At 39.8% G+C, this 17,290-nt stretch overlaps 1 protein-coding gene across 2 annotated transcripts in view; it reads right to left on the bottom strand.

Moving 5' to 3' along the window:
• Window positions 1–17,290, bottom strand: part of FRY (FRY microtubule binding protein) — a 291,284-nt gene that overhangs the window by 75,117 nt on the left and 198,877 nt on the right. For both annotated transcript variants that reach the window (XM_077810042.1, XM_077810035.1), the window contains exons 39-42: window positions 16,872–17,057; window positions 8,779–8,977; window positions 4,586–4,707; window positions 2,304–2,491 (exon numbers count right to left, since the gene is read on the bottom strand). In XM_077810042.1, coding sequence (XP_077666168.1) covers window positions 2,304–2,491; window positions 4,586–4,707; window positions 8,779–8,977; window positions 16,872–17,057 — 695 coding nt within the window. The remainder of the gene's footprint in view (window positions 1–2,303; window positions 2,492–4,585; window positions 4,708–8,778; window positions 8,978–16,871; window positions 17,058–17,290) is intronic.

The following is a 17,290-nucleotide window of genomic DNA, read 5'->3' as shown; positions in this document are numbered from 1 at the left end:
ATAATAGAGGGCTCTTCAATCTAGCAGGCAAAGGTATAACAAGATCCAGTGACTGAAAGTTGATGCTAGACAAATTCACACTGGAAATAAGGTGGACATTTTTAACAGGGAGGTTAATTAACTATTGGAATAATTTACCAAGGTCTGTGGTGGATTCCCCATCACTGGAAAATTTACATCAAGAATGGATGTGTTTCTAAAAGATATGCTCTAGTTCAACCACTGTTGTTGGACTTGAAGCAGTTATTAATTCAGGGAAGTCCTATGACTTTTTATGCAGGAGGTCAGACTAGATGATCATCATGGTCTCATCTGTTCTTAAAATCTATGGATTTATTAATCTATTTTTATTCCTTTTCATACGTTTCCTTGGTGTTTGCTCCATCTTTCATTTTTCTCTCTTATTTTCCACTCACTAGAAGAATGCATGCTGCTTGAAGGGGTGGTGGCACATATCCATGAGTGGTTCCATGGTGCCAGTCTGCATGGTTTTCTCATGGATGGGCTGGCTGGCACAGAGAAGAGACTCTTGGCCAGCAGCCTACAGGCCAGTACATGAGTATTCTTGCAGCCCGATTTATTTCTGGTGGGGAAGAGTAACAAGATGTTCCCCTGCCACTTTGCCTGCAGCTAAGGTTGCCAACTTTTTAATCACACAAAACTGAGCACCCTTGCCCTGCCCCCTGCCCTGAAGCCCCAACCCTACTGACTCCATTCCCCCCTCCCTCCGTCACTGGCTCTCCCCATCCTCACTCACTGTCACTGGGTTGGGCAGAGGCTTGGGGTGTGGGAGGGGTAAGGGCTCCGGCTGGGGGTGCGGGCTCTGGGGTGGGACTGGGGATGAGGGGTTTGGGGTGCAGGAGGGGGCTTAGGGCTGGGGCCAAGGGGTTTGGAGTGCAGGCTGGGACCCAGGGCTGGGGCAGGGGGTTGGGGTGTGGGAGGAGGTGTGGGGTACTGGCTCTGGGAGGAAGTTTGGGGGTGAGAGGGGGCCCAAGGCAGGGGCAGGCGGTTGGGATGTGGGAGGGGGTGAGGGGTGTGAGCTCTGGGAAGGAGTTTGGGTGAGGGTGAGGGCTCAGGGCTGGGACAGGGGATTGGAGTGCAGGAGGGGGTTCGGGGTGCATGCTCTGGCTGGGCGGTGCTTACCTCAGGTGGCTCCGAGAAGCAGCCAGCATGTCCAGCTCCTAGGCGGAGGGGCTGGGGGCTCTGCACATTGCCTGTGCCTACATGTGCCGCCCCCACAGCTCCCACTGGCCATAGTTCACGGCCAATGGGAGCTGCGGAGCCAGCGTTCAAGGCAGGGGCAGCGTGCGGAGCCACCTGGCTGCCCCTGTGCCTAGGAGACAGACATGCCAGCTGCTTCTGGGAGCCAGGACAGGCAGGGATCCTGCCTTAGCCCTGTTGACTGGACTTATAGGAGCCCAGTCAGTGGTGCTGACCAGAGCAGCCAGGGTCCCTTTTCGACCAGACGCTCTGGTTGAAAACCGGATGCCTGGCAACCCTATCTGCAGCCAGAAGAGACTTTTGCAGCAGGGAGCAGGTCAGATTCAGGGTCATGCAGCTTTCCCATATCTATTACTACTTATAGTCCCTTGTCCAGTCCACCTCTCAGGTTAACACTACACCATGGTTTGTTTTCAAACTGGATCAGCTGCATTGTAATGGTGTGAGCTTTTTAAAACAGTATGTTCTTTCTACTGTTAATTTATTCTCCTTAAAAAGAGAGGGCCAAAGCAGTTTGTTTTTAATTTTATTTTTACTCTCCATTGCTCATAGTACTCTTTATTTATATTAAAAATCCTTAATGATTTCATCTTTTAGCATATGGCAAATATAAATACTCCCACCAACCCATCCAGTGGGCTAAAAGCCACAGACCTTAATCAAGCAACATTCCTAATTGCTTTGAAGTTGAATATTGCTCAGTAAAGGACAATGGAATTTGAAATTTAACTGCTTTTGGAAAGGCAGCAGCGGAAGCTGAAAGTGCTGTTTCTGTGAACACCACTACAGTTTGCTATTTACAATTTTTAAAATCTCACAATGGGGTGATACATTTTGAAACAAATTAGACTTTTCTTTTTCAGGGCTCAGACAATAACAGTTAGATCATGACTTTGACAGCATTTTTGTAATTTCTGAAATTGTGATGAGAACACAGTTTTTGTTTTCTAAGGTCACATTCTCACTTGCATCATAGTTTCCAAGTTTATTTCACCCTTTACATTAAAATGAAACAAACAATACTGAACATATGCAACATTGTGAAACATTGTCAGGAATACAGCACTGTCACACATGTGTACCTGAATCTCATCTCCATGTTCTCCTATAACTTCCACCAGTCTTGACAGAAGGTCAGACAATGCATGTGCAGAAAGAGGTTGCTTTAGCGCCCTGAATATCTGGAAAGATCGACCTGCATAATGTCTTGAAGAGCTTGCAAGAGCTGTTTGTAAAGCAACTTCACTCAGATGCTGCTCCAAATGAAAACCTAAGCGGCAAAAGAATAGTATGTTGATATTTAAAATCTAACAAAGCAGATGTTACTGCGGGAAAAAAAGTTACTTTACAGTTGAAACCCTAAGCAGACCAATTCCCTAGCATTTCAAAAAGTTTTGGCCATTTTTTAAGGTATATTAATTTATGAAAGAACCACTGGAACCTTCTTTACAAACAAGTGAACAATTCCTATTACTGGACAATACAGTATATAACATTGGCAGCATGGTCTAGTTATAATGACTAGAGCTGCATGGGAATTTGGAGTTGTGTGATTTCAAAATTTCTTCCATTCCAGAACAGAACAAAACCAAAAGATTTCAAAATTTCCCATGAATTGAAATTCTGGAAAAATAGTAATTTGGGATCAATTGAAATGTTTCATGTTGACAAAATCTAAATGATTAATTCCAATTTTTACTTTTTCATTTTATATTATATTTCATAATATAAAAAATTGGGGGGGGGGAGTTGTTTTGAAAGAGAAAATTGAAACATTCCATTCCAAAAAGGTCAAAACTTTCCTCAGTGAAATGCTTTTTCCCAGGGTTTTTTTTCTATGAATTTTTCTCAAAGGCAACGTGTTTCTGCAAAAACGTTTTGCTCTCAACAAATGAACATTTCCAAACAGCTTTACTAATGAACACATTCTAATTGTGGCCACTGACTCACTGTGTGGCCATGGCAAATCACCTAACTTGTAAGCTCCTGGGGAAAGGAACTGTTTGTTTGTTCTGTGTTTGTATAGCACCTAGCGCAATGGAGCCCTGGTCCATGATTTGGGCTCGAAGGCGCTACGGTAATATAAATAACAACAACAATAATAATAATTTCAGTGTTTTCAGCTGTAAAATGGGAATATCAGTTCTTATCTCCTTCATAGGGTTGTTTTGAGGATTAGCTACTTAATATTCATACTGTGCCCAGAAGATGTAAAATTGCATATAAATATGCTATATAAATACCTTGCTAAATGCAAGCACTGTAGCCCTGATTAGGGAAAGCAGTTAAGCACATGCCTAAGTACTTTCCTGAATTCAGGCCTTAGGCCCTGATCCAAAGCCCACTGGAAATCAGGAGTCTTTCCATTAACTTCAATGGGGTTTGGTTAGGTTCTAATTGCACACTATGTTGCTCTCTGCCCTACTAATAACAAGTGAGTTTTTAATTACTTTTCAAAATACTGTTTAGTATTACTAGTTTACTATGAAATCCCATAATAAATAATTAAAAATAAACTATAATTGTCAAATTAAATGAACAAAGAACATTTTGCCTGTTGGGAAGATTATTTAATATTGCCAGTCTATTTGACAAATAAGAGGTGGAGTTTTTCCCTTTTTTATCAAATAGAACAACCAAAATCAACCATCAGTGATGGTTTAGAAGAATCGATTGTACTGTAGCTGCATGCTAAAACAATCTATGATGCTATTTTTCTAGTAAGTACATAATATGATATATGTCCTATATAGGATACAAAATGCTTCAGCATATGGATCTAATGAAAGAAAGATCACAGGATAAAAGTTTACTGTGGGCTAAATAAACTAAAGAAGAATATATACTTTTCACTGATCAAACGGAGCAGTCTGTAGTAATCTCTTCAGGAATACAATAAAATTAAATGACAAGAGCATTAAAAGAATATGATCTTTAACTTCCTACAAAAGGAAACAAAGTTATTTAAAATTAATTTGAAAATGTTTATTTGCACCAAACATATTTGAATCCAATTAAAGTCACATAGTGTAATCAGTGTATTAGTGTACTAATACAGTGTATTAGTGTATATGAAAAGAATAATTTGAAACCAATTACGAAAACAAAATTGCTTTAAAACTTTTAATCCTCGCACATAAAATACTGCAAGAAAGAAGATGTCTTGAACAAAGAATAAAGAATCATTATGAAATTATTACTTTCACAAAACAGAGGGCACTGTTGCACAAGCAAGCTCCTGTAGCAGCCATTCAGGAGCAAAGAAACTGGCATTAAAAGGTAAGTTCTCTAAGCAAATAATAGGGACTTGTCCACTAGACGGGGGTTTTAACTAAGGTACAATCATGGAAAAAAGTTTCAGTACCTGACTTGGAATCTTTAAATACAGACATAACATGTCTCAGAAAATTAGTAAGTTGATCAGCACTCTTTGTATTCTGATTCTTGGGTGTGATATCTTCATGGCACCAGAGTGGACCAAATGCCCTTAAAGAGAAGAAAAATGTAGCAAAATGTGTAAGTATTTCTTTGAAGTAGTTGAAATAAATGTAAGTAATTTTAAAAATTATTATACTGTACATCCAAAAAGAGACAGACAGAACTACGCGCTGGAAAACATGATTGAACATAAATCTATGAACAATACAACTACTACTACACTTCAGCTTTACAAAGATTTCCAATTTGAAATGAACTACTGGCAGAACATTATAAATGACTGATCATTTCAGGGCACTGCTCTACTTTCCATTTTCTAAATGTAAGGCCATCTTTTACACTGGGGAATTTTACAAAAAATAAAATAAAATGAACAAAACCCCACTGGTGCTACCTACCACTATGGGAATCATAGTATAGACAATGCTCAGGTAGCTTCTGGTGTTTTTAGTACTGCTGAAAAGAGGTTAAAAAAAAAGGTTTATCCACAAGAACTTGGTCTACATTAAGGTTCCTACTGGTGATAAAAATAGTGGGCATTTTTTTTGGTAAATTCCTTAGTGTAGAGAAGGCTTAGCGGTGTTAATCTTGACGGCTACAACTCTTGCTGAAGGCCTGCTCAGCATGAAACAAACAAGTTGTGAAACTGACAGACGCAGACAAAGAGATTGATGAAAGCTCAAACACACTATCTTGTTTTATATTTCGCTTGTAATTTCCTTGTTGAAGGGACCATCTTTTTGTTCTATGTCCAGTACCTAATATGTTGGCATCCTGGTCTATGACTGGGGTCCCTATGCACTACCATAATACAAATAAATATCAAATTAAGGAATAATTTTCAGTTTAAAAGCACAGTTACTATTGAATACATAACTGGATTTAATCAGATATTTGATTGGTAAAGTTCAATTTATATTACAACTTGAAGACAATCTTATTACATGACATAATTACACAGCATTACTTAATGCATCTACTGTGTCAGGTTGAACAATGCTATGTATCAAACACAAATAAAACTAAAAATGTAGTGTAGTCGTTGCAAATAATGTGGGTAATGGGAATTTACAAGAATTTTTAAGGCAAACCTAGGATTTCCCGCTTTTGTCCTGATGCAGGCAAAATTTCCATTAAATTCAATAGGAGTTTTGCATGAATCAGGATTTTACCATTAAGCCTGGCCTTCATACAGTTTTTACACTAGTACAGCTATTTTGGTTAGGGATATGATTTATTACCAAAATAGTTAAAGTGGTACAGCCCTGAGTGTGGTATACATGAGTAAGCTATAGCAATGTAAGTATGCAGTGTTATTGTAGCTATGTGGGTCCCAGGATATTATTAGAGAGACAAGATGGGTGAGGTAATATCTTTTACTGGACTAACTTCTGTCGGGAGAGAAACAAGCTTTCAAGCTTACACAGAGCTCTTCCTCAGGTCTCTGAAGATATTACATCACCCATGTTATCTCTCTAAACACCAGTATAAACACATTAACAACAGTGTAACTGTATCCACCCTAAGGAAGTTGTACTGTTTTAAATATACTGGTATAATTATAATGGTACAGATTTTATGTGTAGACAAGGTCCTTAGGCACGGTGAGTGTTCTGCAAAAGCAGACTTCTCAAGTGTGCCTAGGGCAGCTATAGGGTCCAACTCTGGGCCAATCACCTTCTGTGCAAACAGGGGTATGTGTTAATGCTGCAAGAACAGAGTTAACTTGGGCTGTATTCTGGTTAGCCCATGAGGGTTTGAACAAAACCCACTCAGCTGCTCCTACAAACTTGTGCCAGGGCCATAATTAATCCCCATGAGGAGGAGTATGTAGGGAATTGAAGGACTACCAAGTAAAAATTCATAAACAGCCTCTGACCCAGCTCTACAATGCTCCCTCTGTAGCTCCAGTCATATCGGATCTGCATAGTGTGGACATCAAAGATTTCAAAAGATGTTGCCAACATTGTCCCTATGGTCTTATTCCTGGCTGCAACCCCTTGGGTGTAAATTTCTTAGCAGCACAAGGCCTGAATTGAATTAATTGGATGCACACTACATGGTGTGTGGCTGAACAGGATTTTTGCTCTTATTTTTCCTGCCTATCTCCTGACTTAGAATCATAGAATCATAGAATATCAGGGTTGGAAGGGACCCCTGAAGGTCATCTAGTCCAACCCCCTGCTCGAAGCAGGACCAATTCCCAGTTAAATCATCCCAGCCAGGGCTTTGTCAAGCCTCACCTTAAAAACTTCCAAGGAAGGAGATTCCACCACCTCCCTAGGCAACGCATTCCAGTGTTTCACCACCCTCTTAGTGAAAAAGTTTTTCCTAATATCCAACCTAAACCTCCCCCACTGCAACTTGAGACCATTACTCCTCGTTCTGTCATCTGCTACCATTGAGAACAGTCTAGAGCCATCCTCTTTGGAACCCCCTTTCAGGTAGTTGAAAGCAGCTATCAAATCCCCCCTCATTCTTCTCTTCTGCAGACTAAACAATCCCAGCTCCCTCAGCCTCTCCTCATAAGTCATGTGTTCTAGACCCCTAATCATTTTTGTTGCCCTTCGCTGGACTCTCTCCAATTTATCCACATCCTTCTTGTAGTGTGGGGCCCAAAACTGGACACAGTACTCCAGATGAGGCCTCACCAATGTCGAATAGAGGGGGACGATCACGTCCCTCGATCTGCTCGCTATGCCCCTACTTATACATCCCAAAATGCCATTGGCCTTCTTGGCAACAAGGGCACACTGCTGACTCATATCCAGCTTCTCGTCCACTGTCACCCCTAGGTCCTTTTCCGCAGAACTGCTGCCTAGCCATTCGGTCCCTAGTCTGTAGCGGTGCATTGGATTCTTCCGTCCTAGGTGCAGGACCCTGCACTTATCCTTATTGAACCTCATCAGATTTCTTTTGGCCCAATCCTCCAATTTGTCTAGGTCCTTCTGTATCCTATCCCTCCCCTCCAGCGTATCTACCACTCCTCCCAGTTTAGTATCATCCGCAAATTTGCTGAGAGTGCAATCCACACCATCCTCCAGATCATTTATGAAGATATTGAACAAAACCGGCCCCAGGACTGACCCCTGGGGCACTCCACTTGACACCGGCTGCCAACTAGACATTCTCAAGATTAAAGAAAGTCAGTGGAATTGTCAACAACTAAGTACGGAGAAGAAAAACAGGTTGAAAGAGAACTTGCCTCATATTGAAAAGACACCTATCTGTGCTAGATTTGTTACTTATTCAAAATGCTAAGTGCAAATATCAAAAAAACCCACCAGAGGACTAATACCCCAAAAAGCCTTTGATTATGCTGTCATGAATGGGATGTTTTCCTTGGTGAAATTCTGGTTAACTGTGATTAGAAAGACTTTCCAAAACTATTTCCTTTAAAAAAAATCAGGTAAGATGTGAGAAAGAAACATTATTCCAAATACAAGTTCACCAAGGAGACAGTAATATTATCAGTTTAGAAAATTAACTAAATTAAGTAAAATGAGTTTTAAGACCTAACAAAATCATGTATTACTCTGGATTTTGCCAGTTTATAATGATTATATGTCACTTACAGCCATTCCGCACCTAATGCCAGCTCTTCTTTTGCTGTCAGTTAAGAACTACACTTCTGGATGGAAAAATAAAATGCAGAGTCACTCTGTAGCTGCTCTTCAGCTGGCTAGACTTAGGCTTCCAGACACTTTGCCGGGGCAGCGTAAAGGGGTCTTAATGTAAATGAGGAGCAGGCCCTAAATTTTTCAACAGAACAAGCCTAGGATGTGCCAGCCCTATTCAGTAATTAAAGCTAGGCTCACTGTGGCCCCTCACAACTGCTGTCTCCTTTATAGGAATAAAATTGTCCTATTTCATGAGTTCTGTCTTGAGCATAATATTATAGGATACTGAACAATTTATTCTGGTCAGGCAGCATTTTTTGCAGTGTTCCTGACACTGTAAGGCTTTTAAATACATCTTCACATTTACAAGTTTATTATTACTGTATGTTCACCTCAAATATTTTCATCTGTGTCCTTTTAAAGTTAATATAGATAATTTTACAGAAGACGAATCTTTTTCAAGTGTAACCCACAGTAACCTCTCCTTTATCTTGATTACCTGGTAGTTAGAAATTCAATTAATTTGTTTGCCTTTTCATCTGTTTCAGCAGCTGTGTCCATGTCCTCCACCTCTTGGGTAATCTGTGGGAGATTTCCACTGCTGCCTCCTAGACTGATACTCGAGGAGGTAGAGCTGGAGCTTAAACCAGAATCTGGCACTGGTGATGACTGGTACTCCCGTAGAAAGTCAAAACCACCTGGCAGCAGCAGAGGAGAAGATAAAGATGGAATGCACCACTTACGTCAGCATTTCAGATGAACGAATAGGACAAACACCTCTTTTAAAAAGCAAGCTGCTGAAAACTTTCACTTGGAAGCAGAAAATATAAGCAAAATGCAAAAACCTACAGCAAGAGTGGAAAACTGGTGATCTTACACTTTCAAATCTTCAGACTGCAATAAAAAAAAGACTAATACAAAAGTCAAAAAATTTCTGCACTATAGGTATTGTATCTGTAAAATAAATGTTTCACAGGTTACATTCAGAAGTAACATCTTTTTGTAAACTGTATTACATTTAAATAACATTAGAATATGTCTACAATCAGGCTAAACCAAAGCAAAAGTCTAGTTCATTAATCCAGGCTGGTCTGATGTTGAATAACATTTGCAAGAAATGTAAGATGGGGTCTTAAGTTCATAACACAGAGTGAAGTAGGTGATATTATCCTCATTCATTCTCATTTAACCCTCCTTTGCGGGTTAACTGCCTACTTCACCTGGAATGGTCTCTTACAGCATCTTAACTCCTTGTGCTAAACAGTTTGCTCCACCTTGTGTTTAGCTCTGACACTCTGAGGCCTTGTCTACACTGACAATTTACGGCACTGCAACTTTCTCGCTTTAGTGTTGCCAGTTTATACTAGCCCTGAGTGCTTTTCCCAGGCCTGAAGAAGAGCTCTCTGTAAGCTCCGAAAGCTTGTCTCGTTCACTAACAGAAGTTGGTCCAATGAAGGTATTACCTCATTCACCTTGTCTCTCAAAGAGTCAGTTTCAGAGATCAAACCAGAAGCCAGGTGTCTTCATTTTAGATTCTATGTTCTAGCTTCTGCACCATATAGCATACTGGCTGTATCTGAATTGCTTTCCTCATACAAACAGCAACTCCTCAACATTAGCTGATTAAAAAGCATTTTAACTCAAAAGGGAGTTCTACTCAGTTCACCCTGGCCACAAAAGAGGCCTTGACATGGGATATCAAAGGTGGGAAAACCCATGTGAGTCTTAGGGGAAAATGAAAATGTAATTTAAATTTAATAGTTTATTGTATAGGTTTAACAGTTTGTGAACATACAACAGAAAGAAGGATTTTCACACAGTTTGGGAAGGAAATATGTTTTTCACTGCTGTTGAAGGTAAATAATGGGCATATAAATCATTTGACTTAATATTTTTGTCCTGAATTACGATAAAGTTTTGCAATGAAATATCTGAAACATTTAAGTGGAATAAATAATCCTGAATTAAGTAAAAAATGTTGTTTACCATTACTATCAGCATTCTCCTAAAGGTTTCTGATAAAAAAATGAAAGCCATCAATCTTCATTTGTTCTGGCCATCCACCAAAGCAACTGATTGAAGGTCAAAAGATTAAAATTCTAAAGTAATTTTCTTTAAGCTTCTACTGCTCATGAAGTTATGCATTATTCAAATTTCATAAGTAGGGTTAAAAACAACCTTAATTTTAATAAGAAAAATTTTTGAGTGAGAATTTTAATCTATGTTATTGCTCTTTTTTAAAAAACAATCATGTTCGTGACCTTTTTAAACTGTGTGATTGTTCCCTTCAGAATACTGAATAAGAATCCATGGACTGTGTGCCCAGGGCAGAGGGCAGCATGACCTTTGGATTGTTATGCTGCATTGCACATTCAATAGATTATTTTCTGCCTCCTTTCCCCATCATGTCTATTTTTATTTTAGGCAAAAAATCCTATAGTGATTAGTGATACATAAACTTCAAAAGGTTCAGATAAGTATCCAAATTATGGAGACAAAGTACCTGAAACTTGTCCAAAAACTTGCAGAGCTTTGTTTCTCTTTTCCATGGTAGCATTTTCTGAAATGCTTCCAGTTCCATGCACAGGGCCAGTTAGACAGGCAGAACTGCAGGGTCTCAATGCGTGGATGAGACGATGGTGTAGGGAGGAGGGGTTTAGATTTATTAGGAGCTGGGGAAACTTTTGGGAAAGGGGGAGCCTATACAGGAAGGATGGATTCCACCTAAATCAAACTGCTGGCACTTAAAATTAAAAAGGTCGCAGAGCAGTTTTTAAACTAAGGGCCGGGGGAAAGCTGACAGATGTGGGGGAGCATGTGGTTTGGACATCGCTTAGGGGAGGATCTATAAATGGAGATTCCCTATGTCCTAATAAGGAGGAGAGGATGGAAGATGATAAAATACAGGTAGAATCTGATGAGAAACAGTCAAAAGAAAAAAAAGTCCCATTCAATGACATCATGTAATGGCAGACAGCTAAAAAGCGACAAGTTTTTAAAGTGCTTAAATACCAATGCTAGAAGTCTAAATAATAAGATGGGCAAACTAGAGTGCCTCATATTAAATGAGGATATTGATATAATAGGCATCACAGAAACTTGGTGGAATGAGGATAATCAATGGGACATAGTAATACCAGGGTACAAAATATATCGGAAGGACAGAACAGGTCGTGCTGGTGGGGGAGTTACACTATATGTGAAAGAGAGCGTAGAATCAAATGAAGTAAAAATCTTAAATGAATGGAACAGTACCACAGAATCTCTATGGATAGTAATTCAATGCTTGAATAATAAGAATATGGCAGTAGGGATATATTACTGACCACCTGACCAGGATGGTGATAATGACTGTGAAATACTCAGGGAGATTAGAGAGGCTATTAAAATAAAAAAAACCTCAGTAATAATGGGGGATTTCAACTTTTCCCATATTGGCTGGGTGCATATCACCTCAGGAAGGGATGCAGAGATAAAGTTTCTTGACACCTTAAATGACTGCTTCTCGGAGCAGCTAATCCTGGAACCCACAAGAGGAGAGGCAATTCTTGATTTAGTCCAAAGTGGAGCACAGGATCAGATCCAAGAGGTGAATATAGCTGGACCGCTTGGTAACAGTGACCATAATATAATTAAATTTAACATCCCTGTGTTGGGGAAAACACCACAGAGGCCCAGCACTGTAGCATTTAATTTCAGAAAGGGGAACTACACAAAAATGAGGAGGTTAGTTAAACAGAAATTAAAAAGGTACAGTGCCAAAAGTAAAATTCCTGAAAGCTGCATGGAAACTTTTTAAAGACACTATAATAGAGGTTCAACTTAAATGTATACCCCCACATTAAAAAACATAGTAAGAGAACCAAACAAGAGTGACCATGGCTAAACAATAAAGTAAAAGAAGCAGTGAGAAGCAAAAAGGCATCCTTTAAAAAGTGGAAGTTAAATCCTAATGAGGAAAATAGAAAGGAGCATAAACTCGGGCAAGTGAAGTGTAGAAATATAATTAGGAAGGCCAAAAAAGAATTTGAAGAACAGCTAACCCAATACTCAAAAAAGTAATAGCAAAATTTATTTTAAGTACATCAGAAGCAGGAAGCCTGCTAAACAACCAGTGGGGCCACTGGACGATCGAGATCTAAAGGAGCACTCAAAGACTATAAGGCCATTGCAGAGAAACTAAATGAATTCTTTGCATCGGTCTTCATGGTTGAGGATGCGAGAAAGATTCCCAACCTGAGCCATTCTTTTTAGATGACAAATCTGAGGAACTGTCCAGGATTGAGGCATCATTAGAGAAGGTTTTGGAACAAATTGATAAACTAAACAGTTGTAAGTCACCAGGACCAGATGGTATTCACCCAAGAGTTCTGAAGGAACTCAAATGTGAAATTGCAGGACTACTAACTGTCGTCCATAACCTATCATTTAAATCAGCATCTGTATCAAACGACTGGAGGATAGTTCACATGACACCAATTTTTAAAAAGGGCTCCAGAGGTGACCCCAGCAATTATAGGCCGGTAAGCCTGACTTCAGTACCGGGCAAACTGAAACTATAGTAAGGAACAAAATTGTCAGACACATAGAGGAACATAATTTGTTGGGAAATAGTCAACATGGTTTTTGGAAAGGGAAACCATGCCTTACCAATCTACTAGAATTCTTTGAGGGGGTCAACAAGAATGTGGACAAGGGGGATCCAGTGGATATAGTGTATTTAGATTTTCAGAAAGCCTTTGACAAGGTCCCTCACCGAAGGCTCTTAAGAAAAGTAAGCAGTCATGGGGTAAGAGGGAAGGTCCTCTGAGGGATCAGTAACTGGTTAAAAGATAGGAAACAGAGGGCAGGAATAAATGGTCAGTTTTCAGAATGGAGAGAGGTAAATAGTGGTGTCCCCCATGGGTCTGTACTGGGACCAGTCCTATTTAACATATTCATAAATCATCTGGAAAAAGGGGTAAACAGTGATGTGGCAAAATTTGCAGATGCAAAACTACTCAAGATAGTTAAGTCCCAGGCAGACTGTGAAGAGCTACAACAGAATCTCTCAAAACTGGGTGACTGGGCAACAAAATGGCAGATGAAATTCCATGTTGATAAATGTAAAGTAATTCACATTGGAAAACATAATCCCAATGATACATATAAAATGATGGGGTCTAAATTAGCTGTTAACACTCAAGAAAGAGATCTTGGAGTCACTGTGGATAGTTCTCTGAAAACATCCACTCAATGTGCAGCAGCAGTCAAAAAAGCGAACAGAATGTTGGGAATCATTAAGAAAGGGATAGCTAATAAGACAGAAAATAACATATTGCCTCTACATAAATCCATGGTACTCCCACGTCTTGAATACTGTGTGCAGATATGGTCGCCCCATCTCAAAAAAGATATATTGGACTTGGAAAATGTCCAGAAAAGGGCAACAAAAATGATTAGGGGTATGGAATGGCTGTCGTATGAGGAGAAATTAATAAGACTGGGACTTTTCAACTTGGAAAAGAGACGACTAATGGGGGGTATGATTGAGGTCTATAAAATCATGACTGGTGTGGAGAAAGTAAATAAGGCAGTGTTATTTACTCCTTCTCATAACACAAGAACTAGGGGTCACCAAATGAAATTAATAGGTAGCAGGTTTAAAACAAACAAAAGGAAGTATTTTTTCACACAACACATAGTCAATCTGTGGAACTCCTTGCCAGAGGATGTTGTGAAGGCCAAGGCTATAACAGGGTTCAAAAAAGAACTAGATAAATCCATGGAGGATAGGTCCATGAATAGCTATTAGCCAGGATGGGCAGGGATGGTGTCCCCTAGCCTCTGTTCGCCAGAAGCTGGGAATGGGTAACAGTGGATGGATCACTTCATGATTACCTGTTCAGTTCATTCCCTCTGGGGCTCCTGGCATTGACCACTGTTGGAAAACAGGATACTGGGCTAGATGGACCTTTGGCCTGACCCAGTATGGCCGTTCTTATGTTCTCACCAATCCTTGCTGACTAGAATTATGGAAGCTAATGTCCGTACCCAAAGAAAGATTCAGTCCAGTCTATTCCCAAAGAAAGACTGCTCCTCAAAATGAATTTTCTAGTTTCCTGCCCAATCTAATTTTAAATGTACCAAACAAGGAGGTTTCTACCATTTCCCATGGGAGACTATTACACAGCCTACTGCATCTCACGTTGAATACGTTTTTTGCTATTCAGCTTTACGATTCTCTTCCTTAATTTTATCTCTTTCACCACCCTAAATAATACTTCTCTATCCTCGTTGTTTACCTTTCAAATACATGTATTCTGATCTCCCAGCTTTATTGTTGTTTGGCCAAGTTATAAATATTTATCACTTTTAATATTTTTATTATAAATCAATCTCTCCATCTTCCTGACTGATATTCTTTGAACTAGCCCCCAGATCTGTTACTATCTTTCTGGTAATAAGGTGCCCAGAATTAAATTTGATATTCCAGACATGGTCTTACCATACAGAAGACAGACTTTTATCTTCCTGTCAGTGACTTGATGCCTTTGTGTACATGACCCAAAACTGCACTGGCCTTTCTTCTGCCACATCTCATTGTAAACTCACTTCTAATCTCTTGTCAAAGATTAGCAGGACCAATATGTATGACTGCTCCTCCACTTCCCAAGCCCTCACTTGCAGAGTCCAAAAGGGCATCAGTTCTCTCCTCCCCATTATTCAATGTCTATATCAAGACATTGGAAGACCTTTTGAGACAACATAGACTGAGGCACTTGCAATATGCAGATAACACCCTCTATCTCGTTTATATCAAATGTACATGGCACTATCTCCCAGGTTTCTTAATGACTAGTTGAAATCAGCACCTGGATGACATGCAGATGGCTAGAGCTGAGCTCAGGCAGCACTGAGGTAGGAGGTGGGACGTGTAAAGAACATACCTTTTCCATAACATTGAGAACTTCTGCCCTAAGAATGTTAAGTTGGTTTCCAGCCTTGAGGTCCTTTTGGACTCCTCAATGCTTCTGGCAAGTACAAATAGTTAGGCAAAAAAATACCCATTTCCATCTTCAACTGGCCAGAGGATTGCTCTCCAAACACACTGTGGAGGAATCAGGCTGTCCTCCAAAAGGACGATGTAAACCTGTACAGTGAGAAACTCAAGGACAGCTCAGGGAATCTATGAGGTACAATCCCTGCATTCAAGCTACTCCTGGACTGATGCACTTCTGGACTGACCTTAATCAGGGCTGTGCCACATAGGCATAATTCGCCCCTCAATACACTGTATTTACTGCCTTCTCTTCACCCATTAGTTCTGTAGTCCCAGGAAAAAAGCAATTTATCATCTCTTTATTGTTTATAAACTCGTGCTGCTTTATTGCTTTTGGTTCTGTTACCATCTAAGAGTTTCAAGATTCTCTCTCTTCACATGCATTCTGCTATTTTACTAGAGCCAGAAGTGACACTTATGCCAAGATCATTCCTCTTTCCTTCTCCCTTTCTCCTTCTACCACAATCATAATTTTCTCTTTTTTCTTTGACAGTATTCAGCCTTCTTCCTGAACCCCAATCTTATCTCCACAATTCTAAACAGGTGCTGTGACTCCCACAACTCCCAACTGGCTCCTTATATTTGGTATCATGTCACAACAGTCTAAAATCTGTCCAGCTACTTTCATCAAGCTTTGCCCTCACCCAACCCCATAAAAGTCCTTGAATTTGCAAAAAGTTAGCAGAGCAGCCAGCCTATCAGTGATTGACAGACCTGCTGAAACCAGAAATGGATTTCAGCCAAGGGAGGAAGTGTGTTCATGGTCAGTAAGAGATAGGTGGTGTTGGAGGGAGTACTTCATATTGGAGCTTTACTGAATTGAAGGAAAGGTTTAATTGGAACTTTGAGGTGGCTATATCATTCCTAACCATGTTAATTCCTTTGCTTTTCTTGTGCTGCAACCATATATTATTTATTTAGGTTAAAGTTCCATTTCTAACAAGTTCTGTGTCTCAGTGTGTTATGGCTTGTCTACACAGTGGGGTAATGCACATTATGAGGAGGTGATTTCTAACCTTTTGCACATTAATAGGTCCATACAGACCCAGCTGGTGCACACGAAAGGTTTCCTAGTGCACTTTAATGCACTGTGCGCACTGTTTCAAACAGCACTATGTTAAAGCACACTGGGGAACCTTTAGTGCGCCCCAGCAGGATCTACACAGACCAATTAATACACAGCATGTTAATATGCTTTAGAAATCACATGTACATAGGGCAAATTGCCAAACCGTATAGACAAGCCCTTAGGAAATTACAGGTATGTAAAATTGGCATATTCATTTCTAAAATTATATTATAATTTTTTCCTTATAGCAAGGGGCTTTTCCTACTTTCATAGTAAGTCATCATTTAGTAATCTGTGGTGCATTTCCAAAGTAGTTCACAGGGAGTTAAGATCAATGGTTGCTGTACAGATTTCCCACTTTGATCATTCAGCCTATAGTACATCAAAAATATAACACTATATCAGGAAAGAAACCCCTATGTTCCAATATTTTAAACTTTTAAAATATAGTGTAGTGTCTCTTCCAAGTGTACTTGATTACCTGTATACAGGAATTCAGGTAGATAGGCTGGTTGGACTGTCAGAGTCTTGGTTTCATTCATCTCTCTGGTCTGAAGAAGCACAGAGGCAATGGCCTGAAAATGGCTGTTGCAAGACAATGCAATCAAAAGATGAAGCAGCAGCTTTTTACTGTGTTCAAAGACCTCAGGGCGGTAATGGTCAAGACCTGGAGGAAAGAGTTCCAGCAATCACTGAGTATGAAGTGATTATAAACAAGTTTAAATTCCAGAAATAGCAAAGATTCCAAGGCACTTCATGGCAACAGTACAGAACAAACAGAAGATACAGTACTTCAGGACACAGTTCCCACAGTTTTTTCTTTAAATATTTGTGTGAATTTAGTACTTGAGAAAGGCACCAGAACAAAGTCCTCTCTGTATCTACTGAGACAGTACATCA

Source organism: Eretmochelys imbricata, chromosome 1, assembly GCF_965152235.1.
Source record: "Eretmochelys imbricata isolate rEreImb1 chromosome 1, rEreImb1.hap1, whole genome shotgun sequence".
Lineage (NCBI taxonomy): Eukaryota > Metazoa > Chordata > Testudines > Cheloniidae > Eretmochelys > Eretmochelys imbricata.
This window is presented reverse-complemented; position numbering and strand designations above follow the sequence as displayed.